Source organism: Cyprinodon tularosa, unplaced genomic scaffold (assembly GCF_016077235.1).
Source record: "Cyprinodon tularosa strain WSP-4 unplaced genomic scaffold, ASM1607723v1 ctg141, whole genome shotgun sequence".
Taxonomy (NCBI): Eukaryota; Metazoa; Chordata; class Actinopteri; order Cyprinodontiformes; family Cyprinodontidae; genus Cyprinodon; species Cyprinodon tularosa.
Genome location: NW_024038232.1, coordinates 206,734 through 224,896, shown reverse-complemented (window position 1 = coordinate 224,896; position 18,163 = coordinate 206,734). Strand labels below are relative to the sequence as shown.

Below are 18,163 nucleotides of genomic sequence, written 5' to 3'. Positions count from 1 at the left end.
AAAAGTGGAGGACTGGTAGGACACTGGATCTATCATCTCAGTCTGCACTACCTGACTACTGCAGTTCTCACAGATCTTCAGAAGTGTGTCTTTGTTGTGTGGATGATTAAGGGGGTTCATTAAAGACGTCTAGTTGTATGTATAATAAAGACTTTTTCCAAACTGGTTTTCCAGGACTTGGAAGTTCTCATCTGATGAGCTGTGCATTGCAACCATATGTCTTTGTCAACCATCTTGTTGAGGCTAGAAAGCAGCTGAAATTTCTTCACTCGACTCTAGCAAATTAGTTCTCCTCACTTCTGCAGAGCTGCAGTCTTTTCTCCATCTGTTGTATTCTCGCATGTTAGCAGCAAATGTTGATGAAACTGTAGCTTTTAGCTTTATTACTGTTACTGGTGCTGAGCTAATAACTAAGATGAGCTGCTTAGGTATTACACCTATAGCTATACTGCACAGCAGTCATTTGGCAGGTGGAGCCAAGAGGTATAAGTTCTACTGCCGTTTTTGCACTGGTTCACCAGGATTTTTTTAAAAGCATAAATCAGCATAAATCCTTTTTCTTCCAGACTTGTATATGGAAACCTAACATAAAATTTGTAGAGCCAGCTACAGTTCAATTTCTCTGTACCGGATATGGCCCACAGTGACTCTTGGATTTGGAGTTTAACTTCTTAAGCTTCTGTTCACATTCTTTCTCCTTCCTCTCTGTGTATATTTACAGTAGGCTTTTAAGCCCCTCAGCAGCAGCTGCCCTGCACTCTGCCATATAACCAGACTTCACATTGTTTACCTCCATAACTTTGGAGCCCTCTAGTGCAAGCATTGAGCGGCCTTCTCTTCACTCCTTTCTAGGCATCTCTGTGTGGATCCTTGTGCTATTTCTTAGATGGGAGAAATGTCTTTTAACTGTGGTATTTTCCACTTTCAGTTCCTTTTTTTAAAAATTTTTACATTTTTCCACTGACCAACGGCAGTCTTTGCTTTTCGGGCCTTAGATAAAGGTTTCCCCTTTTCTGTGACCTCAAGTGGAGTCTCTGTTGGTCAGTTGTTTGATTTAAACTTTTAACGGTCATTCTGAAGGGTGTTGCAGGCAGCAGATTGGTCTCCACGGTGTCTCCACACTCTCAGTTTGAACCTGCTGTCCTCTGTGAAGAGAACAGGGGGCCAGTGTTAAATTTGCCAGGTCTAGTGTAGCACAACCCCCATCTGTGGATATCAGGCTCTCATACCATCCTCATTAAGTCGTTTTCTAACCATTTGTGCAGACATATGCACATTTGTGACCTCCTGTATCATCATCCTCATTTTGTAGGGCTCTGGTAGTGCTCCAGTGCAGAGGTAGTGGTCCTGCTGCTGGGTTGTTGCCCTCCTACAGCCTCCTCTCCTGGTGTACTGGCCTTTCTCATGGTAGTTCCTTCAGCCTGTGGACATTACTTTGGCAGACACAGCAAACCTTCTTTCATCAGTTTGCATTTTTGTGCCATTCTGGATGAGCTTCACTACCTGAGCCAAAAGCATGAAAGCACCAACAACATTCAAAAGTGACCAAAACATCTGCCAGAAAGCATCGGCACTGAGAACTTGTTTATGGTCCCCACCTGTAAAACCAACAGTCTGTCTTGCTAATTGTCAATATTTTTTGTCTATTCCATTTGCAGCATGTGAAATTGATTGTCAATTAGTGTTGCTTCCCAAGTGTGTGGTTTGATTTCACAGAAGTTTGATTTAATTAAAGTTATATTGTGTTGTTTGTGTGTTCCCTTTATAAAAAAAGCTGTTTAACAGATTGCTTCACTTCTATATAAGTATATTTTAAGAATCTGTCTGAGGCTGTTTTTTATATTTATTAACATCCCTTTTATACTATAATGGGGCTTTCCTTATATTTTCAGTTTTTCAGGTCAAATAGCCATGATAAACTATCATGTTAGTGTTTAGTACAACACAATGCCCTTTTACTAACCACATTAACTACAAAACTACAATTAAATTATATTTTCCCTCTGATTTGGTCTTCCATGTTACTTTATGTTTCCTGGTATACAAATCTTGAACATCTGTTCATCAAATTTTCCATATGCTTTACTAGCGTCATCATTAAATTCATGGTTGGATGCTCTAACCTACCCCAGTTGACTGCACCTCCACCCCACCCCACCCCTCACCTACAGGGCTTTAAATGATTGTGCAAACGTAACTTGGTGTACAGACTCCATAGGGAGTCTGTACACCAAGTTATGCTCCACATGACAGCAGCTTTGTGAAACTAGGTGTGATAGAATCTTAAACTCCAGCTCTTACAATAAGCAAATTGCTAAGGATCCTAATATGGCTTTGTTTGATTATTTTAGTGGACCAACAGGACTCCTTCCTCATGCGGGATGTCGAGGCATCGGGTCTATAGTCATTTTAGATGGATGGCTGAGTTGTGATTGGTAGCAGAACATGTTTTTTAAAACATCAAAACTTCTCCTGGGTAAGGCTAAGAGCTGGAACTAAGACAATATAAGAATCTTTAAAATGTTGGTAACAAATATGGAGAAGCAGAATGGTCCATTACCAGGGTGGAATAGAAAAAGCATTTCAGGGGTGACTAGATGACTGGATGTTAAATAATTTGGAAAGCATAAATAGACTGGTTTATTATGTCTCCTAGTTACCCTCGTCTCAGTCAATTAAGTAAGAATGGAATGCGCCTTTCAAACAAGTGGTCTTTCTCCCAGGCCCCACCTCCGAGGAGTGGTTCCCAACCTCTTGATACTATTTTTCACAGCACACATCTAGAGAAGATTAGAGCCCATCTCCCTATTGATTAGTTATTTGGGCAGTAAAAATGGACCGACACAATTAAGACGGTGCTTATACTGTTATGGCGGATCAGTTTATATTTTCCCAACCCTTCATATTTATAACCCTTCATATATACCATTTGAATAAATGACATAACTGAGGTAAAATAAAGCAACCACCTGAACTTCACCTCTACTCATCTTCAAATTTTTTCTAAGGATATTTCATTTTTTTATGTTTATCTACTGAGGGAATTAAACTTAAAGGATGCTTTTTCTTCATTTTGATTATATTTTTTTCTGTCTGTGTGTTCTGTCTGTCTGTCAATTCATCTTGGTTTCAAAATGAAATAAAAAATTCTTGAATCGCTGCAACAGTTACAGAGTAACACTTAGTGATTAGCCACAAAAAAGGTTTTAACTGGAAAGCAATTTGACTTCATTCAGTTGTCTTTCTGAAGACATCTTCCGAAAAAAAAAAGAGCGAAAGTTGCCTTAGAGTTGAAGCCTGTTTTGTGGTTACCATGATCTGGATGACTGGGAATTTACACAGGCATTTAATAATAAGCTTTAACAAACACACAACATAATATGTGTAGTGTTTCTCTTAATGAGAGATTGTGTCTGGATAATGAATAGCTGAGAGTCATGCACTTTAAAATGTCATATTATGTGCTTTCTCTCTTAATGGCTGAAGGCAAAACAATCAAAAAGTTGCCCATGGTACCTCTAGAGGGCAGCATTTTCTCTTCCTTTTTTGCCTTCATCCCTTAGTGTTTAGAAAACCTATAAAATATTGATCACTGACTTACCTTTTTCGTTTTCAGTAAAACCCTTAAATACAGGGACTGCGTTTAGAAAATTAACTCCACCTTCTTACAGTAATTCTACAGTTTTTTTGAGTAAAACCAGGGCATGACTTAAACATGTACCTCCCAACAGCAGGGTGTTCTCTTATGCCAGGGCAGCCCCGTTGGATAAGCTCCAGGTCCCACAGCGCTCTTCTGTTAATTACAAGCTGGTAAGTACAGTGCAAGCCTGTAAGACTCCTCTACCGTACTCCTGTGGGCATGCTGCTGATAAACAACACATAGGCACACACTCCTCCTCACTCCTCTCTAACAATAACAACAACTGTAGTGTACGTAGTGGTGGCCACCTGCCCCAGAACTGTGTTTCTTGCTTCAGCAGCTCAACCCCATCTGTCTATCCATGATTGCCCCGGTTCCTGGAAAGTGGAGCTGCAGAGTGCTGCAGAGAACTACTAGATCAAAGCAATACTAATGACTATAGCAGAGGTGAAGCCTAATGTTCCTCCTCACAATGCAGAAAAGTTATACACATGTTCACTACATATGGTGTAGATCAGAGTAGAGGGAGGAACTCACGCAGCTAACGACCCAAATGTATTAAAAAGCCCAGGGGTTTACCATAGCTTAATTAACGATCATGCGTTTTGTTTACTTGTGTTTGTAATAAAAAATGCATTTCTAACAACAGTCTATATATTTTTCTAATTATATCAAACCATATATTCGTATCTTGACACAAAAATTACTCAATAAAAGCAATCTTCATGAATCTTTTCACATTAACAACTTTTTTCCAACTTCCCTTTTGTCTTCTCCTCTCTATAATTCTCCTACACCTTCATCTCCCCACCTTCTTCTATCTAATTTTCTAATAAAGAACGCTTCTAATAGAACACCCTGTTCTTTCTTTCAAACTGCATGGATCATATAGAGTGCACTTGAAGGGAAGAAGAGGCTGAAGACGCCAGGAGGCGTTTGAAAATGTCCTTCACAGTCCCCCAAGCTACAAAGACGCTGGCTCTCCTAAAAATATCAACAAACGGGGCTTTGATATATTCGTGGCATTTTGTTTCAGCGCAGATGCTTTTGGGCTACAATTAGATCATCAAATCATTTGCAGACCAAATACAACACTGATTTTGATGGGAAGTAAGAAAGGCATAAAAAAAACATAAAAAAAACCAACTCTGAATACAAATAGCAAAAACAGACACAACAAAAACAACCCAAACACAGTTTCAGTTGATTAATTATTGGTTTCATTATTGATTTTACTTGTTATTGGTTATGATCATTTGGAAGTATACTTATGTCTTGTTTTACATGTTTTTTGAGCGTAGATTGTCCTTTTTGTTGTAAAGTGCAGGTAATACTACTTTTAAATCCAAACGTTACATACAATATGTAGTACATGTGTTCTTTCTCAATTATTCTTCATAATTATTTACAATATTGTTCTACATTTCATTTCACAGAAAGAAAAATCATATCCACTGTATCAGCATTGTTGGCCTCTATGATACAGGAGAGCAGAGGTGAGGTGAACAGCTGTACATGTTGTTTTTAGTGGATGTCATACTATCAGGCTCTGGGTTGAAAAGAAAAAAGAAAGGACAATGATTCTCAAACACACACTTTTGTACACAGTTTGCATATTGGTCATCTTGCTTCTCGTATGGTTGAGATGTATTGGGGTGGCCTTGCTGCAAAGAGCTGACATGGAAGTTCAAACAAACCCAAGGAGTTAAATTTCTCCCTTCAGTTAAGCTTTAGCCACGTCTACTGGTTTCCTTCTAAAAAGCTCAGTCAGCTCTTTGAATCAGCAGGGAATGATGGAGGCTAAAACATTAAATACATCTTTACTCAAACCTTCCATTTTCATATAAACTACAAGCTTATAATCAATCTCTGCATAGATCTTTCGGCATATTCACTGCAGTTCACTCTACTCATTGGGTTTGCTGGTGGCTCCCTCAGTGTTTGGGAAACAAAATATTCCAAAATCAACTGTATTCTTGTTTTTGTGCTTTAAGCTGAAATTATTGAGGATGTTCAACAACTATGTTGTGGTTTTCAGTGCATGAGTTGCTACAGTGAGTCAGGCTGAAGCACAGTAACACACCTATGACAGTACAGGTAAATGTTAAGGTGCAAACACTGATCATAGTGTCATACAGAAAACAAATGAAGACAGAAAATATGATGCATTTGCATACATAGACAAATATTTTTGGTCAGACTGTGAGTTTCTCCCAACATATACATATATGCAAATTGCGGTTTCATAAATGGAACTATAGAACCAGACTATGATATTGACATCCAGGGTTTTTCTCACTGCCTGTTACATGTGTACATTCCTGCTCCTAGAGCATTGGTATGCCTAAAACAGTAACCAGGAAAAATAGATTTCAACAGAATGGGAGAGGTCTATTTGAATAAATATTTCCTTAGAGAACCATTCATTTATATGATACAGTGGTCCACTAAGGTAGAATGAGCGTATTGCTAAGAAAAAGCTACTTAAGCAGTAAGCAGTATTTTAATATCTATATTTGCCTAGAATTGCTCACAAAATTAGATTAAAAACAAATCTTTTAAAACCCATAATTTGGACAGAGACAACTATAGCCTCAAGTCAGGCAGTTGGATGATGCATCCTGAGTATATATTGGCAGCGTTGGTGTTGATATATTCTGCTACTGCAGGCTGAGACTGTAGTAACGAAAAGAAAAACCCTTTCAATAAGTTATTAATCCTGCATTTAAAGAACCCATCAGTACAGTTCATGCTACACACCATCTCCTCAGCAATAATCTCTTGTAACTGTGCTGAACATCTTTAAAAAAAAGTATAATGACAAAGAGATATACAGTAGGGGCTTAGTCGGACCATAATTAGATCAGACAATGTCTACTGCACTGCTGCTAATTATCACCTCCCATACTGATGTTACTGCCTTTGACTGTTACCTTGGCAGTGTTTAGCGAACTGTGGGAAGTCTTAGCTGTGCGCAGTCTGAGAACTTTACTCCTGGCCTTGGCCAACCTTTAAGGAAACAGTGTATTAATCTTGTGGCATAAGAGATGTTTTAAGGGACATTTAGACCTCACCGATATTATGAAGGAGCCAATATTATAAAGGTTTTATGATAAGAAAGTCAGCTTAGAGTTTAAAGATACCTGGTGGTGAACAGTTGCTTTATGGAGGGGGGTTAAATGAGACATATGTCTCAGTTAAGATAAACGTTATGTGTCATTTTTCCTAAAACCTTTTCAGGCAAGAAAACTTCCTAAGATGCCAAGGGAGAGTGTCTTTGGCACTCAGAAAAGGAATAACTGCTATTTTTAAAATAACCTTGTAAGAGCTGCACACTGTTCAAAATCTTATGCTTACTTTTGTTTTAGGATCTCAGATAAAAAAATTTGTGTGCTATATATGTGATCTGTATTTAAAGATATATTGTTTTATATATATTACTAATAAATATAACTATTGCTTTCTTTTATTGTATTCTTTTAGTTTCTTCCTTTTTTTAGCTTACATGCATGCTATAAATGTTTCAAGGTCATGCAACACCAGGTGAACGGCATAAACCCAGACAATAGGCAGGTAAAGCATTAGTTTAAAAAACACAACTCCTTAGTAGTTGCTACTTTGATATGGACGCACCTGTGAAACAGACACAGCTGCAGGACATTAAACTCTGAATAGATGCAAAAGCAGGATGTGAGTTTATGTCTCCAATTACAGCTCAGTTTACAGCAGCCTGGCAATAATTTAATTTCTGGAATGTAAATATCTATAAGATTCTTGTTATCTGTAGAAAATGAACTCATTATTAACCAGTTAAAAGTTCTTAAACCTACAGTTTTAGGTAAATAGCTACCTGCAGGCATCCTTTAAAAATGTGAAGGCAGTGAACAGACAAATATACAGTGGCTAGGTGAAGCAAGTGGCAGTCGAGAAACTAGAAACTTCTCATTGAGATAAAAAGGTCATGCAGTAATCTACTAACTAGAGTTTCTTCTTACCTACTGTACCAATCAGATATCAGTTAAGTCACAGTTAAGCTACCTATCTATATGGATACACACTATAAGAGTGAAACAGTGAAATACTTAACAAGTAGAAACATTCATTATGTCTCAAAGCTCTGCACTAAGACCAGTTTGGGTGAATGGAGTTGGGAATTCTTGCATTGCAATACATACAGTAAATATAAGACAAAAGCAGTGAAAATTCAAGGCCATTGTCAGTCATTCATCAGATACTGATGTCTGCAGGGGAAAAGGGTGTCAAACCATAAGCTTAGAGCTGATGGCTGTCATACATCCCTAACATGGTGTACTTAACCATCAGCCTCGTCAAAAGTCACCCAGAGGCCATATAAGCTTTGGAATGGGCTTAATATTTGCTCCCATCCTTTTATCTCTAAATATTGAAGCATACTGTAGAACGGTTTTGTTTCATTAGCTCCATAAAACAGCATATGTAGTTCACAACAGACCCTTAGAAAGTGCGCACAGGTGGTTGCCATCGGGGATGACGGATAAATGAGCAGGGCTCAAAAGCTTTAGGTTTGGGTTGGCTTTTGTATTTTTCCTGCGTGTACAGCTACTATCTACAGTGGTAAGCAGGACAGTTTTAGATATTGTCAATTTTTATAGCAGCTGATCAGACATTGAAAACTTCATGCAGCAAATAAAAAAATGTAGAAACTTAAACAAGATAATTAAAGTAAGACTTCACTGGTGCAAAGGGAAGAAATGGCATTTAAATTATTTTTCACTCAATCGTCACTGATATTCTGTATTCTGCTGTCTTAATTTCCCATCACTCTTGTGGTACGGTTTATATTTGTGTCCCATCCAGCTGTAAAGTTTCATATTTCCCACTGTGAGTGGGAGGAACGCATGTAGGCTACACATCTGTGAGCATTTTGGTGATGTTAACATAGTTTGTGTTGGCGAGTGTACAGTTGGCTGTTTTAAGGTTCTCCTCCTGAAAGTCCTCATTGCTGTTGTTGACAGCCTCCTGAATCTCCATATAGTCTGATTTACTGATGGTGGAGCCGCTCCGGCTCTTCTTTAGCTCCTCAGCTGAATCAGCTTTGGTCACATTGACCTGCAGATACTGAGCCTGCTCCTCGCCTTCAGTTTCACGATGGTAAAAGTAGTTGAAGTTGGATACAATAACAGGCACTGGCAAGGCAATGGTCAGCACACCTGCAATGGCACAGAGGGAGCCCACAATCTTTCCACCAATTGTAGTAGGGACCATATCACCATAGCCGACTGTTGTCATGGACACCACAGCCCACCAAAATGCATCTGGGATGCTTTCAAACTGTGACTCGGGCTCATCTGCTTCAGCAAAGTAAACTGCACTTGAAAACAGGATGACCCCTATGAAAAGGAAGAATATGAGGAGGCCGAGTTCTCTCATACTGGCTTTAAGTGTCTGACCTAAAATTTGAAGCCCCTTGGAGTGACGGGACAGCTTGAAGATTCTGAAGACTCGTACCAAACGGATGACCCTGAGAATGGCTAAAGACATGGCTTGTTGACCTGGCTGACCATCCTCTGCCCTATCTGCTAGCTCGGTGCCTAAAGTGATAAAGTAAGGAATGATGGCAACAATATCAATTATGTTCATTATGTTACCAAAAAAGCCCGCTTTGCTTGGGCAGGCGAAGAAGCGCACTAAAAATTCAAAGGAGAACCATATAATACAAAGAGTTTCTAGGACAAAGAAGGGGTCAGTGAAATAATTGGATGTATAGCTAATTACTGTAGAGTTGGTCTCAGGTGAAAAAAATTGAGCTTGGGATTTGTGCATTTCATCCTCATCATTACGAAATATGGGAAGAGTCTCCAAGCAGAAACTGACAATAGATATAAGGATGACCATGACGGAAATTATGGCAATAATCCTAGCAGGACCTGAGCTCTCTGGGTACTCAAAGAGAAGCCACACCTGTCTCTGGAACTCATTTTCAGGAAGAGGCCTTTCCTCCTCCTTGATAAAACCTTCATCTTCTCTGAACATCTCAATGGCCTCCTCACCAAGCTCATAAAAGCGAATCTCCTCCGAAAAAATATCAAGAGTGACGTTGACCGGCCTTCTCAGTCGACCGCCTGATTGATAATAATACAATATGGCATCAAAGCTTGGTCTGTTTCTGTCAAAAAAGTACTCGTTCCGTAGCGGGTCAAAATAGCGCATCCTCTTTTTGGGGTCTCCCAGCAGGGTTTCTGGGAACTGAGAGAGAGTCTTGAGTTGGGTCTCAAAGCGCAACCCTGAGATGTTAATGACCACCCTCTCACAGCATTCATGGTCGGCCTCTGGGTTATAGTCCAGAGGGTGCCCTGGGTGTGCAGCTGCCTCGTCAGAGGGGTCGCCTGCGGCAACAGTCATTCTGCAGGGCAAAGACGCCTGCACCTTTCAGGATGTTAGTGTCCTGCAGTCTTGAGAACTGCAGGTGGTGGCCAGGGCAGCGTGAGGACTCAACAGAGTGAAGACATGAAGGCCACAAGGTGTCACCTAGGATCTAGCTGCAGGCAGAACAAACAGAGAGAAGTTGCAAGGTCAGAGAAATTTAAGAAATTATTCAACTCTCAATTCTGCTGAGCTCAAACTACAGAAAATAAAAAAAAATAATACCACTCTAACTAACATGCAAATAATCAGAAATTATATTAAAATAGCAAAAATGCTAATTTATTACGTGGGCCATAAGAAAAAAAAACTTCCAGAGGATCACAAATCAGGACACTGATTTTGCTGCAACATCTATATCAGCTACGGAATTGCCACATATGAGAACGCCAATGCAGCAATACAGATATCATCCTACCTAAGATATCTTAAGCTGTGCTATTTAAAAAAATAAATAAATACAAAAATGCTCTATAGTAAGAATGATGTGACTTCAGGTTGTGATGAAGCATTTTGTCTTGAAATGGTGCCTGGTACTGAAATATTCAAAAACATCTATAAATAATTTACCAACAGAAGGAAATTGGCTCTCGGGGAAAAAATACATCTCTGCCTGATTCCAAACCTCTTCTTTAAGTAAAAGATGTTTTGAAAAAAAAAAACACATCATGCAACAAAAACTGCAGGTGTGGCAGTCATGCTCTCAGAGGTGCAAATCCTTACATGAACTACAGTGTGATTAGATTTTACTCTTCATAAATGGGAAGAAAAGAAAAAATAGATGCTGTATTTTAATCTCATACATACCTACAGACATCTTTTCCCTCGCTGGGTGAGGCTGGACGCTCCAGCTGGTGTCAGGGAGGTGGGTATCTATGATCAGCTGCGGCAAACGGGTATCCAGACTCCAGCGCAGGTGGTGGGGAGATGGATTTCCAATTCGGGACAGTCGATTATATTCACCTCATCTCGTCTGCAGCATCCTTCCCATGTACTCCGCTTACAGTATGCGCGGGTGTGTCCTCGCTTTCCCCTCCCAGACTCCTCTCCTCCGGGTAGGATGCTGTGAGGTGGCGATTGGTACAAAAGGGCGGAGGGAGACGTCCAAAGAGGTGCGGGTGCTTCCCTTATTAACCGAAGGTGCTTGGATCAGCAGAATGATCTTCTCTCACCGATTTCCTCCGCGCCGGAGAGATTCTGGCTGCAGCCTCTGCCAGACACCTAGAGATAACGTCCTCAAAAAAGAAAAAAAAAAAAAGTGGACTGATTAAAGTCGTGATCTTCTTGAATACATGCCAAATGAAAAGGTTCAATAACAAGTATTATTGCTGCCAACCTGATATATACATTTTGATAGATCTGTGCCACATAAACCAGCATTTCCATAAGATTCCATAGAAATGCTGAACTGGATCCTTAACGCTCGACACACAAAGAAGCTGCTGAGATCCTTTTTTTTTTTTTTTAACTCTACATGGTGGGCAGAGCGGCGATTTCAGACACTGACTTTAAACGACATGCATGAAAATCTTAGTGGGCTTGAAGATTGCGCAATTTCTCTAAACCAGCGCCCCATGCGCACACGCAACACGGGCACGCACGCAGACACAAAGCGACCCCTATTGCTTACGCACGTGTCAGCACGGTGGGAGGTGATTTGATCTATTTTTTCCCTTTTTAATTAAGCCATGAAAACAGTTGTGGGTGAAATACCCCTGTAGCCAAGCTTGATTTGGTTATTTATTGGCTACTGTATGAAGCTCCGTCCAAACTGCAGTAGGGTACCGCTCTGAATACCAAAAGAGGTGTTGGTCATGGAGCAGGGAATGAGAAATGAGGCGCACTAAAGCAGCACATCCACCTTTTCTGCTGTGGACATATATAGTATTTTAAACATTGGTCCTATCCTGCCAAAGGAGTATCATGAATTTAAACATGCCTTTGTTGAAGTAAGATGTTCTGAACTGAAAATAATCCAAAATGCATGTTTGATACTTTTTTCACTTAATCAAATAACCCCCCCCCTCCTTTTTTTTTTTTTAGCCCAGATGCAGTAAAGTTTTCTTATTATGAAAGTGAAGTAACAACTTCTATTACCTTTCCACTGCTTGTTCATAGCAGCCAATGTTGTAATCTTTCCCTGCAAAGAACTCCATGAATAATGAATGGGAGGGGGGACAAAAATAGAGCAAATGTTCCATCAGTTAGTCTGGCTATTTTCCAAGAGACAAAACAAACTTAATAAACTGAAAATGCTTCTGTCATGATTGATGCTTGTATTGGAAATGCATGCACAATGTCCTGATATGACCACCATGGAACGCACAGGTCAGCGGGGATCTATTGGACAGAATAGGGTTGTTTAAAACCTTTCCAACTTTACACTTGGCAAACCTTTAACTATCCCGGGTGCCAGCTTCATCTTGCTGTCCAACTTGTCTCCTGCTTTTATAGAAGCAGATGCTTTTTATATCTTTAATGTTTTTTGTTGTTGTTTGTTTCTTTTTGGTTGTTAATTAAAGGAAAATTGTCGTGAGACTGTTAGAATGAGTTTTAACTCAGCTTGAATCAAGATCTTGAATTAAGTTAAAATCATTCAGGATTCTAAATCCTTTAACCACATGGAGGAATGAAAATATTGTCAACATTACATGGATAATTAGATGTCACTGATAAACGTCCTTCTAGAACATTTTTTTTTTTGGGAGAATAAAAGGTGGAAATGATTTGAAAATGTTAAGCAATGTCATATGAATGGCTCTTTAAAACAAGGGTGTAAGTTAATATGACTGATTTAATGTATTCTGCATGTGAAGGAGAAACAAGACTTGGAATTGAAAGTTACACTGTGAAAGAGGTGTTAGCATGATGATTTAAATGTGCAAAATTACATTTATTCATAGATAATATGCATCACATTACAACAGAATATTGAGACTTTTTATGAATCCTTACATAAATTCTAAAAAGCTAAAAGCTTGAAAATATTAAGCTCTTTTTTTCGAGAGAAGGTTTATTTTTCAGTTGCACTCAAATTAATTTAAGCTTTAGTTTTCTTATTATGTACTACTGGACCTGATTAAACTGCTGTTCTAAAAATCTTTTAACTTTGCTATCAAACTTATTCAATTCAATTTATTTCTATAGCGCCAATTTACAACACATGTCATCTCAAGGCACTTTACAGTTTACCAGATCATACAGTCAAATTGATTCAAAGTTTTCTATCAAAGAAAAAACAGTTGATTGCATCGACTCAATGACTCGAATGCAATCCCTCACACTAAGCATGCTTGTAGAGACAGTGGAGAGGAAAAACTCCCTTTTAACAGGAAGAAACCTCCAGCAGAACCAGGCTCAGTGTGAGCGGCCATCTGCCGAGGCCGACTGGGGTTCAAGGAGACAGAAGCAGAGATACAATAGGCAACAGTAAACCAGCTCCACAGGCGGCACAGTCCAGGAAACACACAGCCAGGCAGACAAGCTCCGAGCCAGCTCCCATGTCAGAGGATGAAGAGAGCACAGCCAGTCACGGTCAGAGATACAGGACTACACTGAAAAACAGGCCGATCTCCAACATCTATAAACAAAGGTGTTGATGGAAGCAGCACAGCTGATATTTCTCTCCAGGATGGAGTCACAGCCAAACAGGAACAGGCGAACCTACTATCAGAAAAAGCAGAGAGAGCATAAGGTTAGAGATTGAACTAACAGATTCTGCAGAGGGGGAGAATAGAGATAGAATGAAGCAGAATGATGAACTAGGGGTCCCTATGTCCTCCAGAGGTCTAAGCCTATAGAAGCATAACTATAGAGATACAGACAGTCAGGTTCCAGACCTTAATCAGAATTTGTGATACAAACTGATAATTGATTTTTTTCTTATTTTATTTTATTTTTTTAATAAAATCTGACTTGGGTTTTGCTAATATGCAAATAACAATGCCAGTTTGCTATGGGCAATGCTGATAGGAACACATAGTATATACCATACCCGATATTGTATTTTTTTGGTTCATAATTTCTACTTTTAGCAAAGCAATTGTTTGTTTTTAATAAGCTGTACTTATAATTTCCGAGTGTCAAACGTGTTTTTATGAATGAAACTTGACAAGCCTCTGGGTGGTTTTTTTGGTCATGTAGTCCCTTGACTGTGGCCATCATTTTCTGATTCCTTTGCCTCCCTCCTTCTGGATACTGCATTGCAGCAGCTACAGGTTTTCAACAGTCACACATGGTGATATTTATCCCCCCAACACACACTATGTGAAAAAGATGAAATAATAGCTTACTGGATCAAAGAACATAAGGCTTTATGCATTTTTTTCCATGTGCAAATTTTTGACAAAGATGTGCAAATGTTTGATAAAGATTTATAATTACTCTAAACCAGAAATTCTAAATGCATAATCAGGGTAACATATAGACCATATAGTTTGTTTATTTTGGTTTTCTACAGTTTTTCTTTAGACCTTCTACTTATCCTTCAACCATTATGCTTTTCAATTTCTTTCTAAAGCTATAGAAACTATAGATTTATCCTTCTGGGAGATGAGTCATTCCGAAAAACATTACTCAGGAGGCAAGAAACTGAATGGGTCCTGCAAAAGAGGCCAATGTACAAACAGACCAGAAGAGTGGTTCAAATGAGTAAGTTGCAACATGTGCACAGATAGGAAGACGTTACAGCTCATTTTGTCCTTTCTTTGCCCTGGAGGTAGCAGTGCATTTGAGGATGTGATGAGGAGAGTAGAGAGCATAATGCAGAGAAAGAGGAGGTAGAAATACAAAGGGGAGGGCAAGGCTGAGATGTGCTCCTCAGACTGAGGCCCGACGAGGTTAGATCCTGGAAATGAGCCAGACGCTAGAAGAAACTCAAGGACATTGGCCCACTGCAGTGGGCGACCCAGCTGGAGTCATAAACACACGCTGCTGCACCGAGTTCAACATCTGAAATACCTGTAGATTTTTATTATTTATTATGCACGATTATATAACATCCAATGAATTTATCTGAGAGGACGTTTACAGAAATATATATTCAGATTGTGTTCAGCCTTGTAAGCTATGCTGACACCGAAGGGAAGGACGTTCAATCAGAGTCAGTATCATTGTCGCAGGGAGACTTTTCTGCTGCACTGTATGATGGATCTATATAAGTGAGTGAAATTCAAGTCAAGGTAAGTTGGTCCTTTTAAAAACATCTCTTACATTACACTAAAGGTCATCCTAGAAAGAAGACACCTTTGCTCGATGGGGAGAGAGGCGACTGATCTTATTAGAAACAGAGTAGGGATCTGTAAAAGAAGACTTGATGCTTTGAGAGTTTTCCTTTCTGTTAAAGATATGCTGCTTGGAAGAAAGTGTCATAAAAACATTCACAAACTGAAGTATTATGATAAAAGCTTAACTGCATTGAAAAATTATTGTTTGTCTAATGAATGTTTCATATTACCACATGTATTTAGATAATTGACAAAGTTACAGGGTAAACATAAAAATCAGTTTTTAAATTATAATTTCATTCAGAGATGGAATAAAATCATCATCTTTTTGTATTTACTCCAATTATATTTATCAGGTATGAAATTAGGTTAATGTTTTGCAGCATGTGAGAGTAACAAAACAGAACCTATTGACAGAATTAAGCAGCTGAAATAGACTGTGACTTTGTCAGTGTGATAATACAAAGCTCTGATTCATTTTTGTGTGACTAAAGGAACCAGAAGATGTGCCTCAGCAGCATGGATCAGTCTGATATCCAGCCGGCTCTGGGCCCAGCACCCGCTCTGACTCATGGGACACCTGGGGGCAGAGCGAGGCCAGCACATTACGAATGTCCTATGGCCTGACATCAGAAACCCCCACACCCATCTGAATCCCCCCCCTCATTGTTATTAATCTCATCAGAAAAGACAAGCAGGTCTGTGATGATTGTTTCATAAAACCAACTCATCAAATTAGATCATTCTAAGTCAGCAGTGTTACTTCGATGAGTAACTATCTTGCTCCCTCTCAGTGTGTTGCATTGAAGACAATGATTTTTGTGGCAACAAAGAGAGGAAGCTGGGGAGTTTTACCACACCTACTCTATTTCTGCTTCCACTGACATATTTCAGATAAAGTCACAAAACTATCGCAAAGCCCTTCATTTTTTATGCAGCCTCCTACATTTCCTAAAGATGGTTTGTGTTCTTGTGAATCTTAAGACATGGGTTTCCCAAACTGAATTACATTTATAAGCAAAGAGAACTGCCTTGAGATGACATGTGTTGTGAATTGGCACTATATAAATAAACTGAATAGAATTGAACTGTTGGGTGTTTGAACAAACTTTTAGTTTGACCCGTAAGGGAAAGGAGACATGTATCTGTCCTTCATCTCACTGAAAGCCCTCAACAGTGTCCTAATGCAGAAGAATGAATCTTAAGAATAGCCCCAAGGATTCAATTACATGCTCTGGGAAGAGCAGATGCGTGGCACCAAGCGAAATAAGTGAAACATATTCTATTTTTGGGAAGACAGAGGTACAGTTTTAGGGCAAACATTATACCACTTGAAATATCACCCGAGAAGAGTTTGGTAAATAAGTGCACCAGAAGCAGACTCAGACATTTCTTTATTTCCTTTAGCAGTTTATTATCATCACGCTTCATTAAAGCTCAATGATGACAGGAGGCACCTCGCATGGCATACCCACCCCATGCTGTCCTTTTGGGTGTCATTAAAGACAACACACTGCTGCAATGCATGAATCATCACATGTGATGAGTGTTAGCATTAAGACCAGCACACCAGGGGGCCTAGTACAGCAGGGACGCCTGGGGTCTTGACTATATCTTCTCTATGAATCCAGACTGAGCAGGACCCAAAATTTGTGTCCAACATTTGCCTGCAGCAGAAGACCAGCTGCAGAGAGTCTCGGTCTAGTTTGTTTTGCTGATGCCAGCCCATACATGTTCGCTTCGCCATACATTTCTCTGTTTAACAGGCGCCTGCAGCAGTGTTCAGTGAGGCACAAGAAAAGTCTTATATCTGCACTGCACTCACATAAACGCTGCATGCACGCTCACACACATAAAGCATGGTGACAGAATTGCATATGTTGCTACAATGTAAAACAGTCAAGCGTAAATTAAGAACACAAGAGGACATACAGCTTTTAATTTGTCTATCTTTACACTGCATTTAACACGCTGAATTACTTTTTTTTATTTTAAATCTTTAGTGACAAGTTTTCTCATGTAACCAAGGAAATATGAGTGTATAGTGCCCAGTGATCATAGTAAAAAAAAAAAAAGCCTGTGAGTAAGAATATGAGTTTGGATACAAAGGCTCAGATTTTCATATTCTAAAAAAATTTCAAGATGCTTGCTTTTGTCAATAGTTTTCAATATTTAGGTTAACATGGTAAGATCTGCCATTTGATGAGTCTGAAACTTGATGAATTAATTAAAAGAACCTTCATTCCCCAACAATATATTTCATATTCATTTAAAGCTTTACAATTTCTATCAATAATTCAGTGTCTCTTCCCACTTATCTTTACAGGGTTGCAAGGGGGGAGCTGAAGAACAGCTTGAACAGGTGGCCAGTCTATCTATCACAGGGCAACATGGAGGCACACAGGGCACACAACATGGTTAAAAAGTTAATCTGTTTCAATTATTCATTTCAAAAGTTGGAATGCTGATTGATTACTCACAAAGGCTTTGATTATGTTGGTTTATAGATAATAAAAATAATTTTTTACTCAGAAACATAAAATATGAAAAACTAATAAAAATAGTTATTATTAGAGAGATGCTGTTTGATGGTTGTATTGTAACCAGCAATATCAGAGTCCTGACTCGACACTTTTTGATCAGGCAGTCACTGACCTCCATCGCAAGAACGGTGATAAGGCCTTGAACATGGCTGGTGTAATGAATGCTGATGGAAAATTTATTGAAAATGTGGTAAAGTCACAACATATGAACCTATACAGGACTTAGGATACAGTTGTATTCATGAAGAGGAAATAAAAGTATTGGTGGTTTACAGAAAAAAAAACAAGAATGTTACTAGTCAAAAGTCTCTTTCCAGATAAAGGTACATTTTTGCATTTTGCAGTGGATGGCC

The 18,163-nt window shown here is 39.1% G+C and overlaps 1 protein-coding gene and 1 long non-coding RNA gene across 4 annotated transcripts; one reads left to right on the top strand and one right to left on the bottom strand.

Annotated features, from left to right (window-relative positions):
- Nucleotides 1-4,837: 4,837 nt before the first annotated feature.
- On the bottom strand, nt 4,838-11,638 carry LOC119778983 (potassium voltage-gated channel subfamily A member 2). Of its 3 annotated transcripts, none has more exons than XM_038278449.1 (3): nt 11,379-11,638; nt 10,850-11,277; nt 4,838-10,158 (listed from the first exon to the last, which is right to left on the bottom strand). In XM_038278449.1, exon 3 carries the CDS (start codon nt 10,019-10,021, stop codon nt 8,525-8,527), a length of 1,497 nt encoding a protein of 498 aa, XP_038134377.1. In that variant the 5' UTR covers nt 10,022-10,158; nt 10,850-11,277; nt 11,379-11,638; the 3' UTR covers nt 4,838-8,524. The 3 variants fall into 3 exon arrangements, with proteins under 3 accessions (XP_038134377.1, XP_038134379.1, XP_038134378.1); XM_038278451.1 differs by having other exon boundaries at nt 10,850-11,263; XM_038278450.1 differs by having other exon boundaries at nt 10,850-11,638.
- A 3,383-nt stretch (nt 11,639-15,021) lies between these two features.
- LOC119779013 lies at nt 15,022-17,683 on the top strand. Its single transcript, XR_005280167.1, has 3 exons — nt 15,022-15,222; nt 15,762-15,965; nt 17,594-17,683. It is a non-coding gene; the product is annotated as an uncharacterized LOC119779013 (long non-coding RNA).
- Nucleotides 17,684-18,163: the final 480 nt, after the last annotated feature.